This window comes from Sardina pilchardus, chromosome 3 (assembly GCF_963854185.1).
Source record: "Sardina pilchardus chromosome 3, fSarPil1.1, whole genome shotgun sequence".
Classification (NCBI taxonomy): domain Eukaryota; kingdom Metazoa; phylum Chordata; class Actinopteri; order Clupeiformes; family Clupeidae; genus Sardina; species Sardina pilchardus.
Window position 1 is genome coordinate 17,216,253 of NC_084996.1, and position 16,014 is coordinate 17,232,266.

General features: G+C 45.9%; 4 protein-coding genes across 5 annotated transcripts in view; 2 read left to right on the top strand and 2 right to left on the bottom strand.

Moving 5' to 3' along the window:
- Positions 1 to 410: 410 nt before the first annotated feature.
- Positions 411 to 4,173, bottom strand: si:ch73-248e21.7 (mucin-2). Its single transcript, XM_062532202.1, has 2 exons — positions 3,921 to 4,173; positions 411 to 2,720 (listed from the first exon to the last, which is right to left on the bottom strand). The coding sequence occupies exon 2, from the start codon at positions 2,167 to 2,169 to the stop codon at positions 823 to 825; it is 1,347 nt and encodes a 448-aa protein (XP_062388186.1). The 5' UTR covers positions 2,170 to 2,720; positions 3,921 to 4,173; the 3' UTR covers positions 411 to 822.
- A 966-nt stretch (positions 4,174 to 5,139) lies between these two features.
- si:ch73-248e21.5 (mucin-5AC) lies at positions 5,140 to 7,361 on the bottom strand. 2 transcript variants are annotated; one of them, XM_062532198.1, is made up of 2 exons: positions 7,192 to 7,361; positions 5,140 to 6,953 (listed from the first exon to the last, which is right to left on the bottom strand). In XM_062532198.1, exons 1-2 carry the CDS (start codon positions 7,204 to 7,206, stop codon positions 5,304 to 5,306), a joined length of 1,665 nt encoding a protein of 554 aa, XP_062388182.1. In that variant the 5' UTR covers positions 7,207 to 7,361; the 3' UTR covers positions 5,140 to 5,303. The 2 variants fall into 2 exon arrangements, with proteins under 2 accessions (XP_062388182.1, XP_062388183.1); XM_062532199.1 differs by having other exon boundaries at positions 7,187 to 7,360.
- Positions 7,362 to 7,973: 612 nt separating this feature from the next.
- On the top strand, positions 7,974 to 11,431 carry unc119.2 (unc-119 lipid binding chaperone B homolog 2). Its single transcript, XM_062530943.1, has 5 exons — positions 7,974 to 8,235; positions 9,646 to 9,759; positions 10,273 to 10,375; positions 10,704 to 10,876; positions 11,054 to 11,431. Exons 1-5 carry the CDS (start codon positions 7,974 to 7,976, stop codon positions 11,188 to 11,190), a joined length of 789 nt encoding a protein of 262 aa, XP_062386927.1. The 3' UTR covers positions 11,191 to 11,431.
- Positions 11,432 to 13,592: 2,161 nt separating this feature from the next.
- Positions 13,593 to 16,014, top strand: part of mmp25a (matrix metallopeptidase 25a) — a gene marked incomplete in the record, with an annotated part of 5,767 nt that continues 3,345 nt past the window's right edge. Inside the window, 2 exon segments of the mRNA XM_062530944.1 lie at positions 13,593 to 13,688; positions 15,048 to 15,180. Coding sequence (XP_062386928.1) covers positions 13,593 to 13,688; positions 15,048 to 15,180 — 229 coding nt within the window.

Sequence of the window (16,014 nt, forward strand, 5' to 3'; positions counted from 1 at the left end):
GCCACACCCACAGCATCAGTGAAGCTAAATCAGAGCCCTACATCTCTGAGCTAAATAGGTCAGAGGCTCCCTCTAGTGGCTACACTTGAAACAACTAGTCAAACTTATACTGTATTAGATGGTTTTGCCTTCAAGCATTGTAAACTTAAAATGTGTGCATAACATACGAAAAATCCTCAGAAAAACAAAGTCAATATTTATTTCATAAAGGCATGTTGAAATGGACATACATTACTTTCCCTATGAACAGTCATTCCTATTCACACTTGAAATAATTATTAAAGGTCTGCTAAAAAGAGAGATCTGATTGAGACACCTTGAATTGAGCATTGGTTTACACAAAAGGCAATATCATACCATTAGACCATAACCTCCTCACATACAAACCGCAGCACTATACCCCCCCCCCCCCCCCCCAACCCCCCACCCCACACACACTCTCACACACTCACACATCATTACACAATACCCCCCATACACACACCATTTCAGAGAGGCAAAGGCACAGATTGTGGCTGGGCGGCTCAGGTAAGGATATTATTCTCAATGCAGTAACGTTAGTATTCTAGTGGTTTTGGAATCACAGTGTGGAATGTGTTGTTGTTCTGCTGAATATAATTTACATGAGATATTCAGTACAGGTGAATTCAAAGGCTTGGTTTCCAGTTCACTCAAAGTCCTGTATAGAGCTAACCATTTACATTCGTTTGCCCACAGATTTGTTTTCACATTTCTTAATCCATTTCCCCTATAAACGGAAAGAAGTTCATTTACTGCACATGGGGCTGTAATTCAGGGGAGCGGTCGTGAGTAAGCACAGTTTCACACCGCTGTGGTTTGGCAGAAAGCCACCGCTCCGTCCAGGGCCCCACCCGTTTCTGCCCCCGCTTCCCCTTTCTTCTCTACGCTCTGTGCGTCTCGAGAGGAGGCCTGCTGATTGGCTGGGATGCCGTCCAGCTCCTCCTCCTCCTCCTCCTCGGCGTCCTCGTCGATGTAGAGGAGCGGCGACTGCTCCTGCCATTTCTTGGCCTCCTTGGTGCCCTCGGCGCCCACAGCGTTCTTCTCCTCGTCCTCGCCGGGCGCGAACGTGCCGAACATGGGCTCCGTGCCGTCCGCCGGCCCGCCGTTGTTGTTGTCCTCCTCCGCGTCGCCGTTGTACCCGTTGCCGTCGCACTCGTCCGCGCCGCCCATCAACACCGGCCCGGCCCACGCGTCCTCCTCGCCCTTCTTCTTGCCCTTCCGCCTCTGGGACCTCTGGCTTCGGCCGTTGACGGCGGCGTCGCCGAACCCGCGGCCTTGCTTCTGTCTCCTGCGCCGGACCACCAGGGCGATGCAGGCGATGCTGGCCAGTGCGGCCACCAGGCCGGCCACGATGACCCCCAGCCACATTGACTTGTTGGACGAGCTCCCTGAGTCGTCTGCAGAGGAGGAGCCTCCGAGAATGATGGGCCCTCCTGGGGTACCAGAACTGTCTGAGGTACCAGAACTATCTGTGACTCCTGTGGTGGTGGAGGAGCTTGTTTCAGGGTGCGGTTTTGAGGAGATAGGGATGACTGGGATGAAGAGTGGAGGGAGAGTCGTTGGTGTTGGAGCTGTGCTGGTGGTCTCAGCAGAGGTAGACTCGTGGGGTGCTGAAGATGAAGTGGAAGTGGACTGCTCCGTTGTGGGTACGGTTGGAGGTGTTGTGGAGGTGGGGTCTAATCTAGTGGTTTGAGTGGTTTCGGGAATGATTTGGCTGGTTGCTGGTGGGGTAGCTGGGCCTGGACTAGTCATTTGGATTGTAATAGGAATTTGTGTGGTGGTTTGAGTGGTTTTCTCAGGGATCGATGTGGTCTCAGGTATAGTTTGAAGTAGAGTAACGGTGGTCGGCTCTTCTGTGGTGGTTGTTGTCACTAGTTCATCAAGGACGGTGGTGAGGAGTTCAGGAGCAGTCTGAGGGTCTGAAATGGTGTACTCTGGTGTATTACTCTCAGTAGTGGTGAGAGGCTCTGCCTCTGTGGTTATTACAGCACTAGCGAGCTCTGTTTGGGGTTCAGTGGGGATCATAGCAGTGATGCCGCCATCTGTTACTACTGCTGCATCGGCATCAGTTGCCTGTGCATGGAGCTGGCGAGGACAGGAGGACAGGAGGAGTAGTGAAGTCACAAAAAGCAATGCAGGCTTTTCCATGCTGAAGAGCAACCAGGGCACGGGCTAGGTGTGTTTATACCCCTTTTATTTCTGTAGAGCAGGCCTGGCGTCACGGTGTGGTGTGGTGTGGTGTGGCGTGGTGTGGTGTTGCGTGGTGTGGTGTGGTGTGGTCTGTACCGGGGCTCAGGCAGAGGGGTGAAGATTGACGCTTGTGAACGAGCGCTTGGAGGATCACATCTGTGACCGTGCCCTGGCCTGGCAGAAGAGGTGGCAGACGAGAGGGGTTGGCATACGAGAGGGGGTGGCACCTTTTTTCTTCCTCTGTCACCCCACCGCAGACTTCTGTTTGCCCTCAGCGCCCGCTCTGACGTGCCCTCTGCCTCACTGGCACTGGTGCTGCGGTGCTTCTGCAGACTCGGGCCTCGCGGGTGTATGGTGGCCGGAAAACGCACAGCCACGTTTTCTTCCTTTCTCAGCTCTGTTTACCTCCTTAGCTCTCTTCCTCTTTTCACCTCAGTCACTCAAGTGAGGTTTCGTGCCGGTTGCTTGGCATTGGTACCAGGGCAGAGGGGAATTCAAGCTGCAGAGATCTTCACAGAGTGAAAAATAGAAAATATTCACAATTAGTGGGGAAAAAATGTGGACAAAATGAATTATGCCAACGTTTCTTCCAGGACGAGCTCTTACTAGATTGGGAATGCTCCAAAAGGAATGCCTTCATCACTTCAACTATTACAATTACACTACACTACAAAAGTTAAAAAGCCTTTATTGTAGCGGCTTGGTCACATTAAACCTTTTCAAAAACTCCAACGCGTTTCGGCAATGTAGCCTTCATCAGGGAGTCAAGTTTTGTGACCAAGCCGCTACAATAAAGGCTTTTTAACTTTTGTTACATGAGAGTGCCTTGGAGTTCCTCTGGTTTTTCCAACTGATTTTTTTCCCTTCCAAAGAGCACCTCAAACAAAATTTTTCTGAGTCCAAGAAGCGCTCCTAGACAAACGTTTTCTGTACACTACACTACATTACACAAAAATAAATAGTTTAGATGACCATTTCACTGCTAAAAAAAAAAAACTTTGTCTGGACTGCTTGTGTAATGTGCATGATGGCTGTGGCAATGGCAGTTGGATCACCATTTACACAACACAAACTCAACACAACTTGATTGTGATGTTATATACAGTACAATCCAGTCAGTGAGAATATTACCTCAAAATATGCATTTGGTTTTCATACCTTTAGTGTAGGGTTCCCCAATATACTGTACATTCAGTTATTTACCATGTGTTTTAGGTATGAGCATCTCAGTTGTAAATTAATCTAAATGTCTCTAAGCTATCCAGTTGGAAATTAATTTGAATTTTCCCTTGGGGATCAATAAAGTATCTATTAATCTTTCTATCTATCTAAATAGCGCATGTGTTGTAGTGGACAATATACCACATTACTACATTTGCAAAGTCTTTTAGAAATGTGTTATAGAAATGTATAAACTCATACACAATACGGGATATCAAATACCTAAACAATACCTAAACAAAGAGCTCTTGGTTATTCATTGGAGAAGTCATTACTAACTAATGGGCTTATGGCTACAATTGAAGAGCGTGACTTTCTTCCTCTTCCACCTTTGGAAGATACAGTATCTACTACAGTATATGTATGTCGGTAGCTGACTATGTCATTCATTCTTCTGGATATTTTGAAATCCTTTGTGAATGTACAGTATGTGTCAGGTTAGGAGCTGTTAGCTTAGCTTTCTTTTTTTAAGTAAGAACAAGGCTTACCTGATACATGTGCATCACTGGTGGAGGTTGCTTGTAGTGTGGGTGTTCATTCTTGAAAGATAGAAAGAAACACTTTAAGCAATTCCCCTGGTTGGCCTGCTCTCTCTTTGGAAGGAGTCAGTGTATTCTAGTCACGCTGCGCCATCCTCTCTTGATTTCTCTTTCTTTCTCCCTCTATCTCTCCTCACCCGAGAGAGACTGTTTGCTGGCCGTGGCTCCTGTTGAAGTGAGATAGTTGGAACTGGATAAAGGCCAAGGGTTCACTATACCTCAGTGCTCTGTCGTAATGTTCCTCTGGTGCCGCCCTCAAACGAGAAGTCGACTGCCATCAGAGGAAGCCGCATGCTGGGTGTGTTGAGACATGTGGGCATTGCTTTGTGCTGTTTGCATGCATGTGTTTGTGCTTTTGAGCAGGTATTTATATCTGGACTGTGTGTGTATGTGTGTGTGTGTGTGTGTGAGAGAGAGAGAGAGAGAGAGAGAGAATGTGTGTGTGTGTGTGTGTGTGTGTGTGTGTGTGTTTACTAGTGTGCTTGTGTGTGTGCGCGTGTGTTTGTGTTTGTGCATTTGTGTGCGGTTGTGTGTTTGTGTGAAATATGCCATTGGGTGGAGGGATGCTATGAGTTCATGAGAAACGTTAAAGGCAGGAAGCTGAATACGTCATAGTAGTTTCACACATACGGTACATACGGATATCAGATTATCATCAGATTTCACTTGAAAATGTGTCAGTGAAATTCTGTGAAATCTCAATTCAGCATGAGCTCATAGTAATGAGAATTTTTGTACATATACATGTAGTCAACTTCTTCTGCATGCAGATACATGTATCTGTTTGTAATTTGGTCCTGTATTGTTCATTATTTGTATTTTGTATTTTTGTTTGTATGCCATTTGTGTGTGTGTGTGTGTGTGAGCACATGCTTGCTTGCGTGCGTGCGTGCGTATGCGCGTGTGCGTGCATGTACGTGTTTGGGGTAGGGTGTACACTCGACTCGTATTAACAAGGTGATCTGTTCTGTTCTCTGTGTGGTGTTGGCGCCCTCCCCGTCCCCTAAATAAGATCAGTCGGTATCATTTCCTCTTTCTGTCAGAAACCTTCTCCCTTTGCTACCAGCTCTGCCCATCTCTTGCACATGAACAATCACGCCGTTATAAACCCCCTACTACATCCGCATTCACACACATGTTCCCTGACACAAGCACACTCTCACACAAGTGGAATATAAAACATTTACTCTGCAAGACAAAACATAGAGCCGACGAATAACAAATATCTTCCATTAATCTACAAATACGTTTGCCTTACAGATAGAACAGTGAGAGAATTGTAAGGCTCAGCCTTAATGGTCCAGTCTCTCTCTCGTGTCCTCGTTTTGCTCCCTAGGCCTCCTCCTCCTCCAGTATCGTCCCCGTCGGCCTCTCCCTCCCGTACCAGAACTCTGTGATGTCGGACATAGTCACTTTAGGCTGATTCCACAGGCCTCCGTTCATCTTCCCCCCTTTTCTGTCGCTCCTTCTTCGCTCCTCGCACGGCCCTCTGCGTCGGTCGCTGCTGTTGGTCATGGTGCCGTTGTGGTACCAGAACTCCACCCTCTCCTCGACGCTGGCCCGCGGGTTGGCCCACAGGCTCCCCTTCTCCTCCACGGCGGTGGCTCCTCTCTGCGCGCCTCCTGCCCCTCCTCTCCGCGTGTCCGTCTCCCGGCGCCCGCTCCTCCTCCTCACGGCGGACAGACGGACCCACAGGAAGATGCTGAGGCCCAGGAAGAAGGACGCGACCAGGGCCAGGCCCCAGATGATGAGGAAGCAGGTCAGCCTGTGAGTGGGCCTTCCCTCAGTGCATCCCGAGATGTTTGTTTTGGTTTCGGTCAGCAAATCCTCCGGCCTCAGGCCTCCTCCTGTGGTCATCTTCACCGTGGTGGTGGTGGTGGTCGTCACGGTGCGCAGCTGAATGGAGATGTCCGATGCTGAAGTGCTGTTGATGACGGGCAGGCTGGTGTTGGACGTGTCCGTCGCAAAGTCCGTGGGAGCGTGCGGGGCAGCGGAAGGACCCGCAGTCGCCGCTCCTGTTCTGAGGCTGATGAATATCGTGCTGTTGGGTGTGGTGGTGGTGGTGGTGGTGCGTGTGACTCCATCAGTGGTTAGTTGGAGATGGACTCTTGAGGTCATGTTTGCATTTGCATCATAACTCCTTGTGCTCTGTGTTGTCATGCTGTCTGTGCGTAGCTCGCTCTCCGTGCTCTCTGACCCAGCCTGCGTTGAGTTCTCCGTCTGAGACACAGACGGGTGGGTGTGGCCCAAGCCTTGAGTCAGAGCCGCCTCACTGGGCAAAGTGTGGTTTACACTCCGATCGATTATCGTCGTCTGCTCGGATGGAGCCGAATCCGTCCGTCCCTCCGTGATGCCCCGGTCTGGCTCAGGGGAGGCTGGCTGTGAGCTGGCTGTGGCCTCCAGATGGCCCTGGGTCACCTCTAGCCCCAGCGGAGAGGGGCCTGGTGTGGGCTGGGGGCCTGTGTGCCGCTGTGCTGTGGTTGAGCCTGCTCCTGTGCTCTGAGTGGCAATGTGCTCCTCGGTGGAGGTGTAAGAGGCTGTCGCCTGCTGTTGGATCGATGGTCCGGGGGTTGTAACGGCAGCCAAAACATAAGGGTCGGTCTTCGGCGTGTTGGGCTTACTGTTTGTTGTCAGTCCAAGAGTTGTTTTTGAAATGTCTGTGTTTTCAACCAATGGATCTGCTGTTGTTCCCTCAGTGAGGTCCACTTTGTCTGCTGTGAGCGTCCTGTTGGTATCTGCTGTTAATGTCTTTGTGGTTGTTGTATTTGTTTGCGCTGTTGTTGTGTCACTGACCACTGATGTAGCAGAAGCTTCTGTCACCGTACTGATCTGACTGTACGGATGTTTGTTTACTCCTGGGGTTGCCATGGTGTTATTCACATTGAATAAGGAAGATAGTGTTGATTCAGCAAGGACGTGACAGACACAAAAACCCACAGAAAGCAGCGTCCAAATCATGTTGCGTCTCTGAGCGTATAGTACCTGTTGAGGTATGGATAGAAGATCAAATCAGAGAGAAACGTAAGCACAATTAAAGCAGGCTCAGTTTTTGTTTTGGTTTCTGAGTTGCTCAACACATGCTTCTTCAAATACTTGGCTTTTTAAAGTGAGAAAGTTCTCTTTGACCTCACCGTTCTCTTAATGAATAAACCTCTATATCTTCACTGTGAATTAGACGGTCTAAAATAACGTAATAAAAACGTAATATAACTTACCATACCTGATCTCCGCTCATCTCACATTGTCTTCAACTTCCTACCAAACTTCTGCTTGCTCTGTTGGGGCACCAGCCACTCAGCTAGACTTCTGGGAAACCCCAGGGGACCAATCATAACTGACAGAAACAGATGACGAAAAAAAAAAGTTCCATTCCATTGCCATGGTGACAGTGGGATCACAGGGTCAGAGGCTAAAACAGGATGTGGTTCTCATGCCACGCCTCCAAAGTCATTGCATCTCATGTGTTGCAAAAAAGTCACACTAAAGCATCCGGCTGACTCAATTCACAGCACTAGATTTACAAATGTGTTACGGGAACAGAGATCCCGTTTCAGTGTTTTCTAGGACACCATGAACTCTGTGTTGCAACATGGAAGATATACAATGTGCACCTTATAAGATGGTTGCATAATGTTAACAATGCAATGTTTAGGATTATTCATAAATGAATTATAAAGTGAATGAATTCAATGAAATGGATTTAAAGTTTGGTCATTCATAAATACTGTGTACAGTCCTCTGTTGTCTGCCTCCCTCTCTCTCTCTCACTCATGCCCCGAGTAATCTCTTTTTTGTGTTTTGTCCCTGACGGGTTGCCATAGGCTGGGTCTGTATTTAATTGAGGATTGTCTGGGATTAGAGGCCTCAGATTGACCTAATCTGTTTTAGTCACTGACACCGAGAGTGTGAAGTCTGCGCCAGCAGTACGGCAGAGTTGAGAGAAAAAGGGAGAGAGAGAGTAAAACGACCAACAGTTACCAACAGAATCGCTGAAGCATAGAAATGGAGAACCTAGATGACAAAGAGCTGGAGAGCGATGAGGAAGAATATCAGTATCCCGCGCTGGAGACGGAGGACGAGGGCCAGGAGACAGGGCAGGAGACGGAGATGGTGGGGGAAGGGGAAGAGGAGGGCGAGCTGTTGGACTGGAACGGCTTCATCACGGGGGAGATGGACGAGGTGGAGGGGGACCTGTGGCCCGACTGGAAGCCCACGGGCCCGGTGACACCGGAGCAGGTCCTGAGACTAGCGGGATACACGCGGGGTGAGTCCACGGTTGCCATAACAACTGGGATGACACGAGGTTCCCAAAAACTGCCGTCGGTTCAACATGGGTTCAAGCTGTGACGAAATCAAGAATTTCATGAATTTACTCTTTCTTTGGATTCTCACTGCTATGCTGATAGGCCTTTTCATGGAACACCAGCATGACTTAACATGAATTGGCACACAAAAAGTGTAGTTGTGTGTGGTTGTAGTACAATTTGGTTTGTCTTTGTGCTTGTGCTCTGCACAATGACAATACAGTTGAATTTAATTTAATCTAATCTAATCTAATCTAAAATATGGTTATGGCTATTTGGCAGACGCCTTTGTCCAAAGCGACAATATGATATAATATAAAACAATGCAGAGTTCATAGTTGTCATGCCTTAGGCTAACAGGACTGCAGAATATAAAGAGAGATAGAGAGCTACACATTTTCCCAGTATATCCCATTCATCATTCCCAATGTATAGGCCTATATTCCCATTCATCATTCCCAATGTGTCCCATGTATAACATTCTTCAAACTACAATATTGTTTTGCAATAATCTGGCTGCTATAATGTTAATGCTACATGTGCACAAGCTAATGCTGATGCTGCAGTGTCTCAGCTATAGGGTCCTGTAAGGATTTCTGTACATTATCACCTAACACACATCACATCACATCACTTTCATATCATGGAACGAAAGGAGCCACAGAATGTCATATAAAAATGCCTTCACTCAGTTCATGGCATATTCATGTGAAATACATGTAAAGGTTGCAGTCTTGAAGAGGATATTCGATTGTTTTCTTACATATTATATAATCAGTGTTCAACTTATTATATAATCAGAACAACACACATTTAAAGGGAAGAAATCATTTATCACATTTTGTTAACAATGGTTTAGCGTCTTCTTGTAGACACAATCAGTAGTAGACCAAGATGGTGATTGATGATTCAGCACAGACAAGCTATTCAAAGTCTCAAATGTTGCCCTCTAGTGATTGAGTCCAGAACTGCATGCCGACGTGTACAAAGTGCAGGTTTAGGACCTCATGAATGACCATTGTCTGACCTGTGTGGATGTGGTATGTGGTGTGCCTCCAGGTTGCAGTTTCCTCATGTGATCAGCCATGATACCATGGGTGCCTCTCACTTAGAGTTTATACGTCCTCCCTCGCTCCTCGGGCCTCGATCCTCACTGATCTACATAAAGAAAGATAGACGAAGGGATAGACTATCATTGTTGCCGCCCCATCATTCTTTATGTACATCAGTGAGGATCGAGGCCCGAGGAGCGAGGGAGGACATACTGTATAAACTCTAAATGAGAGGCACCTCATGAATGCAGCAGTTCACCAGTGGAATGCGTGTACTCAAGTGTTGTGTTTTCATTTTGTGTTTATCGTCCTGAACAGCTTACTTGTGCTCTCCTGAGGATAATGTTTACAACATCAGCTTCTCGCACTTCAAAATAAGGGACGTGGACAGTGGCGCCATCATTCTGGATATCAAAAAACACTGTCCAACAGGTATGTGCTCACATAAACCGTCGCCACAGACACATGCACAGTTCAGGTGTGTGCTTGTGGTTTGTGTGTTGTCACGTGGTGTGCTTTCTGTTGTGAAATCACCCAAATATTTAGAAAAACATTGCTTTCCTGCGAACCTCCCAGTCTCTGTATATATTTTCAAGTATTTTCTTATGATTCTCCTTTCGTCCAAATGGGGAAAACTAAAAACACTGCAAAAGTCTATAAAAGTGTATTAGTCTACACGTTTTATAATGTCTATAAAACTATACAAGTCTGTTCTATAGAAATTACATTTGCCACTGTCTTGTAAAGAGATGCCTGAAATGTGTTGCTTTAAGCTATGTACTGAAATTCCAAAACAGATGATGATGATGATGGTGGTGATGATGATGATGATGATGATGCGATGAAGATTGGAGATGGATTGAAATGGCAAACAAGTCATTGTAATCATTAGCAGTTGTAGTGTTGTTAATGTAGTTCTAACGAGCACTCTGGCCTCCCTGTAAGAGATCACTGGCGAGCAGCAGCAGCAGCAGCAGCAGGAGCCAGGGAGATTTATTCGATATCACTTTTCACCTGCTTTCCTTGCCATCAGGGAGATCGGAGCCACGTAAGTCGATATGGTATATTAATAACGTAGGCTAATCTTTGTGTGTGTGTGTGTGTGTGTGTGTGTGTGTGTGTTTCCCTCTTGTCTCTCTCATTTCACAAATACATTTTGTGAGAAATATTTTTACTCAAATACTACCGTAGTCCATCAGCCCATCAATCAGCATGCAGTCTCTCTGTCTACAAATCAAGTTATTTCTAAGATTCTCTTCCCAAATTAGTTTAGCATGGTTTATATGATAAACCATGTTTAGCGCAACTCTATATTATGAAACATCTCTCTCTCTCTCTCTCTCTCTCCCTCTCCCTCTCCCTCTCTTCTTATGCAGGTTGGAGTTTATAGTGGGAACCAAAGCAGTGCACAAATTCCGGCTCATTGAGAGGCATTACTTCCGAAACCTGCTCCTTAAAAGCTTCGACTTTGAGATTGGTTTCTGCATCCCAGACAGCAGAAACACCTGCGAGCACATCTACACTGTGCCTCAGCTGGACCCAGAGATAGGTATGTCTTGAGCCACCGAAATGGCTGTGCAAAGTGTCACTTTTAATACCTTGCTCAGTTATTGCCATTAGTTGAAATGGCTATGGAGAAGATGGCAAGATGGCAATAAGACTCAGATGTGTGTGTTTTGTGTGTGTGTGTGTGTGTGTGTGTGTGTGTGTTTCTCTGTTCCTATAGTTGAAGAGATGATAGCGTGCCCGTATGAGACACGGTCGGACAGCTTCTACTTTGCGAATAACAAACTGATCATGCACCACAAAGCCGAATACTCCTTCTGCCCGAAACGAGACGTGTTCGTAAGAGAGTCCTCCTGATGACGCTCCGTGGGGTTCAAGAGAGAGGGCACTCAGGGAGATGCTGAGAGAGAATTGAGAATTCTGAACAAATTCCTTTATGTTGTAGATTCTCCAACATCCCTAAGCATTTGAGCTTTCCTTTTTTATTTGTGAAATGAGCATTGGTGTTGCTTGTGTAGACATTTCATTCATGGAGTATCTCAATAAGACCACCTGTATGACTAAAGGAATGATAATAAAGTTTGATTTATGAAGTGTTCAGTTGCTTTTATTGTAAAATATTTTGTGTGGCTTTGTTTATAATCATATAGTTTGCAATTATAGTCTTGGATTTGTCTTGGTAGAGGGTAAAAGTAGAATAACAGTTGGTCCACATTGTGTTTCTCCTCAAAATGACTCATCTTCACTGCCTATTTCATGTGAGTTTAATAAATGTCTAAACTGAAAGGCAATTGAATGGCAACTCATGACAAATGGGAGCGAAAATGGTTTTTTTGGGTTATTTATTGTTGTTTAGTGTGTAAATTCTAAACTCATATGCCTGTTTTAAGATAGAGAGTGTACTTGACAGCGTAACGCCTCATGATCATGACAGGACGTACAACCAAATCCCCTTTCATTTATACATTATTATCAGTATGCACACCCAAATCCCTTACATTGTCATTATGAAGCAGCTGAAACATACTCGATCTAACTATGGCAGTATACTGTACAATATGGTGAGGGGATGTTATTCCAGTAGTGTTCAAATCAGAAGGAAAAAGAGGACCTATATATCCAGAGAGAGAGAGGTGGTCAATATGCTGTAACCTCTTCTACAGGGTGAGCATCTGTGTTTTGATTTGCTTATAGAGGAAACTCTTTGTGGCCCACTGTGCAGTGTTCAAACACGGCGTCAGCCGAAAAGAGGGGTAATTTGCCTCCTTTTTTAATCCTCTGCTTCCCTCTCCCATCCTCTCATACAAAAAATGCATAAACATCCTCTCTTGGATCAAACATGCACATTCATTCACTTCAGGGGGTGCATCCTGGAAAAAACAGATACACATCCACTCAGCCACACATACAGAAGCCAAACGCCTCATCTCTTCATGGACCGACTCAATTAAATATGGAGAAGGAAGAAGGTCTCACTCTCCTCCTCCCCTCTCTCTTCTCTCCTCTTCCTCTTTCCCATCCCCCTGTTTTCTGCTCCACACATGCCACTCTTCTCTTCCCGCTCCTCACAACTCCCTTCATCTCTTCTTTGGCGTATTATTAGTCAAGTGAAGATAGCTATCTCTTTCCCCCTCAGCCCACCCCCCACCCCCCACCCCCATCCTCTCTGACCATAATGCTGGAGTTGTAAGCAGACACTCTGTAGTGTTTATGACTCATGGAGTCCTCCAGCTCCCTGTGTTAGAGAGCGGGTTATGGCAGCTTTATAGTGTCCTTTCATTATTCATACAACAGTGTGTCCATTTAACAGTTTTGGCGGGCGTCTGTGTGTGTCTGTCTGTCTGTGTATGTATCTAAGTGTTTACATGTGTCTGTGTGTATGTATGATTTTATTTATTACACAGTGTGTGTGTGTGTGTGTGTGTGTGTGTGTGTGTGTGTGTGTGTGTGTGTGTGTGTGTGTGTCTGTGTGTGTGTGTGTGTGTGTGTGTGTGTGTCTGTGTCTGTGTCTGTGTGTCTGTGTGTGTGTGTGTGTGTGTGTGAGTGAGTGAGTGAGTGAGTGAGTGAGTGAGTGTGTGAGTGAGTGAGTGAGTGAGAGAGAGAGAGAGGGAGAGAGGTTAATGTGGTCCTTCACATGTAGAATATGCATTTGTAATGCGTTAGCATTGTTTATCAAGCAGTCAACAGCAGCAATCACTGCCCATAAACACTCTAGTGATAACAGAATCAATCCAAAACAATTTTCAGCTGCAACTTGTCTCACATGTGTGTTTTACTGTGTGTGTGTGTGTGTGTGTGTGTGTGTGTGTGTGTGTGTGTGTGTGTGTGTGTGTGTATGTGTGCGTGCGTGCGTGCGTGCGTGCGCGCGCTCATGTGGGAGAGAGAGAGAGAGAGGGCGGGATGGAGATGTAGAGAACACTTTGCTGACAAGAATCCATACAGTCTGAGTTAAAAGCCGGAGCAGTCCCGTTACAGGAGGTCCTATATGGATATTGATCCGGGCGCTGCCTAGTCTCCCGAGACAAAAAGCAAATGGGAAACAACAGTCTTTAGCGTCTGCTGAGAATTTGTTGCTGTGAACTGTCGCCTATCTTTGTGGCAAGGAACGCTTTAGGAAAGCTTCAAATATAAGTTATGTCGTGACTGTGAAATTGCACTCTATGGTGCCGACTTAATATTGGAGATGTGTGCGCTGCGTAACGCTGCGTAACGCAAGTCTTTGTCTTCCGAAGTCTACTTGGACTACCTTGTCCCATAAAATGACCTTTTACGTGCTTCTTGTGGTCGGACTAATACTTCCCAGCATCTCTTCAGCGCTCCCTGCTCTAACTGTGGACCACTATTCCCGTGGAGTGGTAAGTAGGCTACTGGCGTTACCCCATGAAAACAACAGTGTAGGCTACGCGCACCATACTTTGAGAAATCAGTTCTGTTGGCTGGTCTTTCATTTATTTTAAAGTAGTCCAATCCCTCAAACGGGTCTATAAGTTCAATTAGAAAGTTCGATTAAGCTATTATGCGCTACAAAGTCAGTTTTAAGGACTGTTTTCATCCTAATGTAGCCTACAATTAGAATCTGCAGGACACAGGATAGTCTAGTTTTATATTATTCAATGAAAAATAATAGGCTATCTGTATAGCCGTAGTTCTTTAACCTCTAGGCAATATTGACAAAATAGCCTATAAGCACACTGGTGGCTGGAAACTCAGACACAAAAGAGACATTTGGCCATCAGTCAGTCTATGTTCAAAGTTCTTGGACGAACTAATGCCAGCTGCGTGAGAGCTTCTTAGCTCCTATCGGATCAATGCATTTCAAAGATTAGTATAGCCTAATTAAGCAATATTTAATTAGATTGTACACTTTGCACTTAGCCCAGCTCTTGCATTAGGCCCCGTTGATATCATCTCCTGCGTTTGTGCGTTTTCAAAGCTGTTTTAAGAGTAACTTGATATGATTTGTTTGTAAAGGCATTTCTTGACGTCTGGAGGTTAAACAATGCCATTAAATCATTTTCCCCAAGTCTCCCACAAAAGAATAATAGAACATCAACATAGAACAACAACCATTCTTATATTGAAAATGACACATGCATATCAGTGTCACCAGATCATGGCTACTGTATGACATTGAACTGCAGCTAAGTATGACGTAAAGATCTTCACTATCATTTCATTGATTGGTCTGGCTCTTGCTTTGGATAGGTTCCAGCAGCACAAAGTAAATCAGATAGGCTCAGATCAAGCTCTGGTTAAAAAGCCAGACAACGGATGTACCATCTAAGACAACTCTGGAAAACTCTGGATTTCGCCCTGCAGCTCAGGCTGGAAACCTGCAGATCCATCTCTCCTGCTTCCTGTTCACATCTTCTGGGTCCTATTGCAAACTAGCTTATCCAAAAGGCGCTCTCAGATCGTTGGTCTGATACAGTCATTTGAGTTATGCCCATTGATCACCCCTCTTGTTCAGTAGAAATAACACTCAGACTCCCCAGACTAATGTTATTGACTCAATAAAAGATTGATATGGTGATAGCCAGACTGATATAACTGTATCTGAACTCTTTGAACTTTGAAATGCCCTCAAACAGATGAAATGAAGCTCAGAGATGGGGCTGTGGGGACAGCCATGTTCCTGCGGTATGTGCAAGTTATTTGGCCTACACCATGCCACATGTGTCACACTGACGCCCTCCTTTGTTCTGTGTTTTAAGGACTGGCTGAGCCGCTATGGCTACTTGCCTCCTGCCGATGTACGGACTGGGAGACTTCACACCAAGGAGACCATTGAGAGAGCCTTGAGAGAGATGCAGCGCTTTGCTGGGCTGCAGGAAACAGGAACTCTTGGTAACTCAGATGAGGCAAACATTGGTTTGCATCGTAGACCCTTATCATGACGTGGATATCATCATAAATCCTCTTTTTATTGTGTTGTACACAGAGGAGCGACAAAGCCAATGTCAGGCATCATGTCATTCACAGGCAATTCAGTGATTTGGTTTTGGCACATTGATGTTCAAGAAAGACGACTTGCACCACTCTGTGAAATCAGTGTCAGGGCCACGGTCAGGTCATTACTGCTGAGGAGAGCCACAATCACTTAGACAACTAAATGACAATTCTAGGGCAAATCCCATGGTCATCTCTCCTGGAGTGGCCAGTGACCAGGCTGTTGAGCTTGTGCAGCATTATAAATAAGGGTCACTTCATCTCAGAATTAGAAACCGATGTTAGGATATTGTCAAAGTTTGCAGCCAAATTGCAAGTTTGACCTAGCCTGGCTAGCGCCTACCACTTCTCCAATGAGACGTGGTCTGGCAACCAGACATTTTCTCGTATTTGAAAAAATGCCCAGATCAGTTCATTGGGCGCCACGGATGTCTATCAAATGCGTCTGTGCATATGGTCTTGCTTTCTCCCCTGTTCTGTGATTGGTCGCCAACATCAGGCGAAAATGTGGGCGTTAGTTTCCAGACTGCCTTAGCAGCGTGAAAGAAATCACCGCGCAAGGCAGTATGGGAACACCCAGGCTAAGTTTGACCCTGAGTGACTTATCTTATTTGAACAAGCTCAGGACTTTGCATAAGGCCCAGTTCATCCTGGCTGATGCTAGCCACCCCCTGTTCAAGGAGTCCAGCATGCTTCTGACTGTAGGTACATTTTCAAACAAGCAAGAGATTT

Bases quoted from the DNA above. Each gene is read 5' to 3' on its own strand.
- unc119.2 (XM_062530943.1), top strand. From the start codon at position 7,974: ATGGAGAACCTAGATGACAAAGAGCTGGAGAGCGATGAGGAAGAATAT. The intron at 9,760-10,272 runs GTATGTGCTCAC...CCTCCCTGTAAG, and splicing joins CAAAAAACACTGTCCAACAG to AGATCACTGGCGAGCAGCAG. The intron at 10,877-11,053 runs GTATGTCTTGAG...CTGTTCCTATAG, and splicing joins TCAGCTGGACCCAGAGATAG to TTGAAGAGATGATAGCGTGC.
- si:ch73-248e21.7 (XM_062532202.1), bottom strand. From the start codon at position 2,169: ATGGAAAAGCCTGCATTGCTTTTTGTGACTTCACTACTCCTCCTGTCC.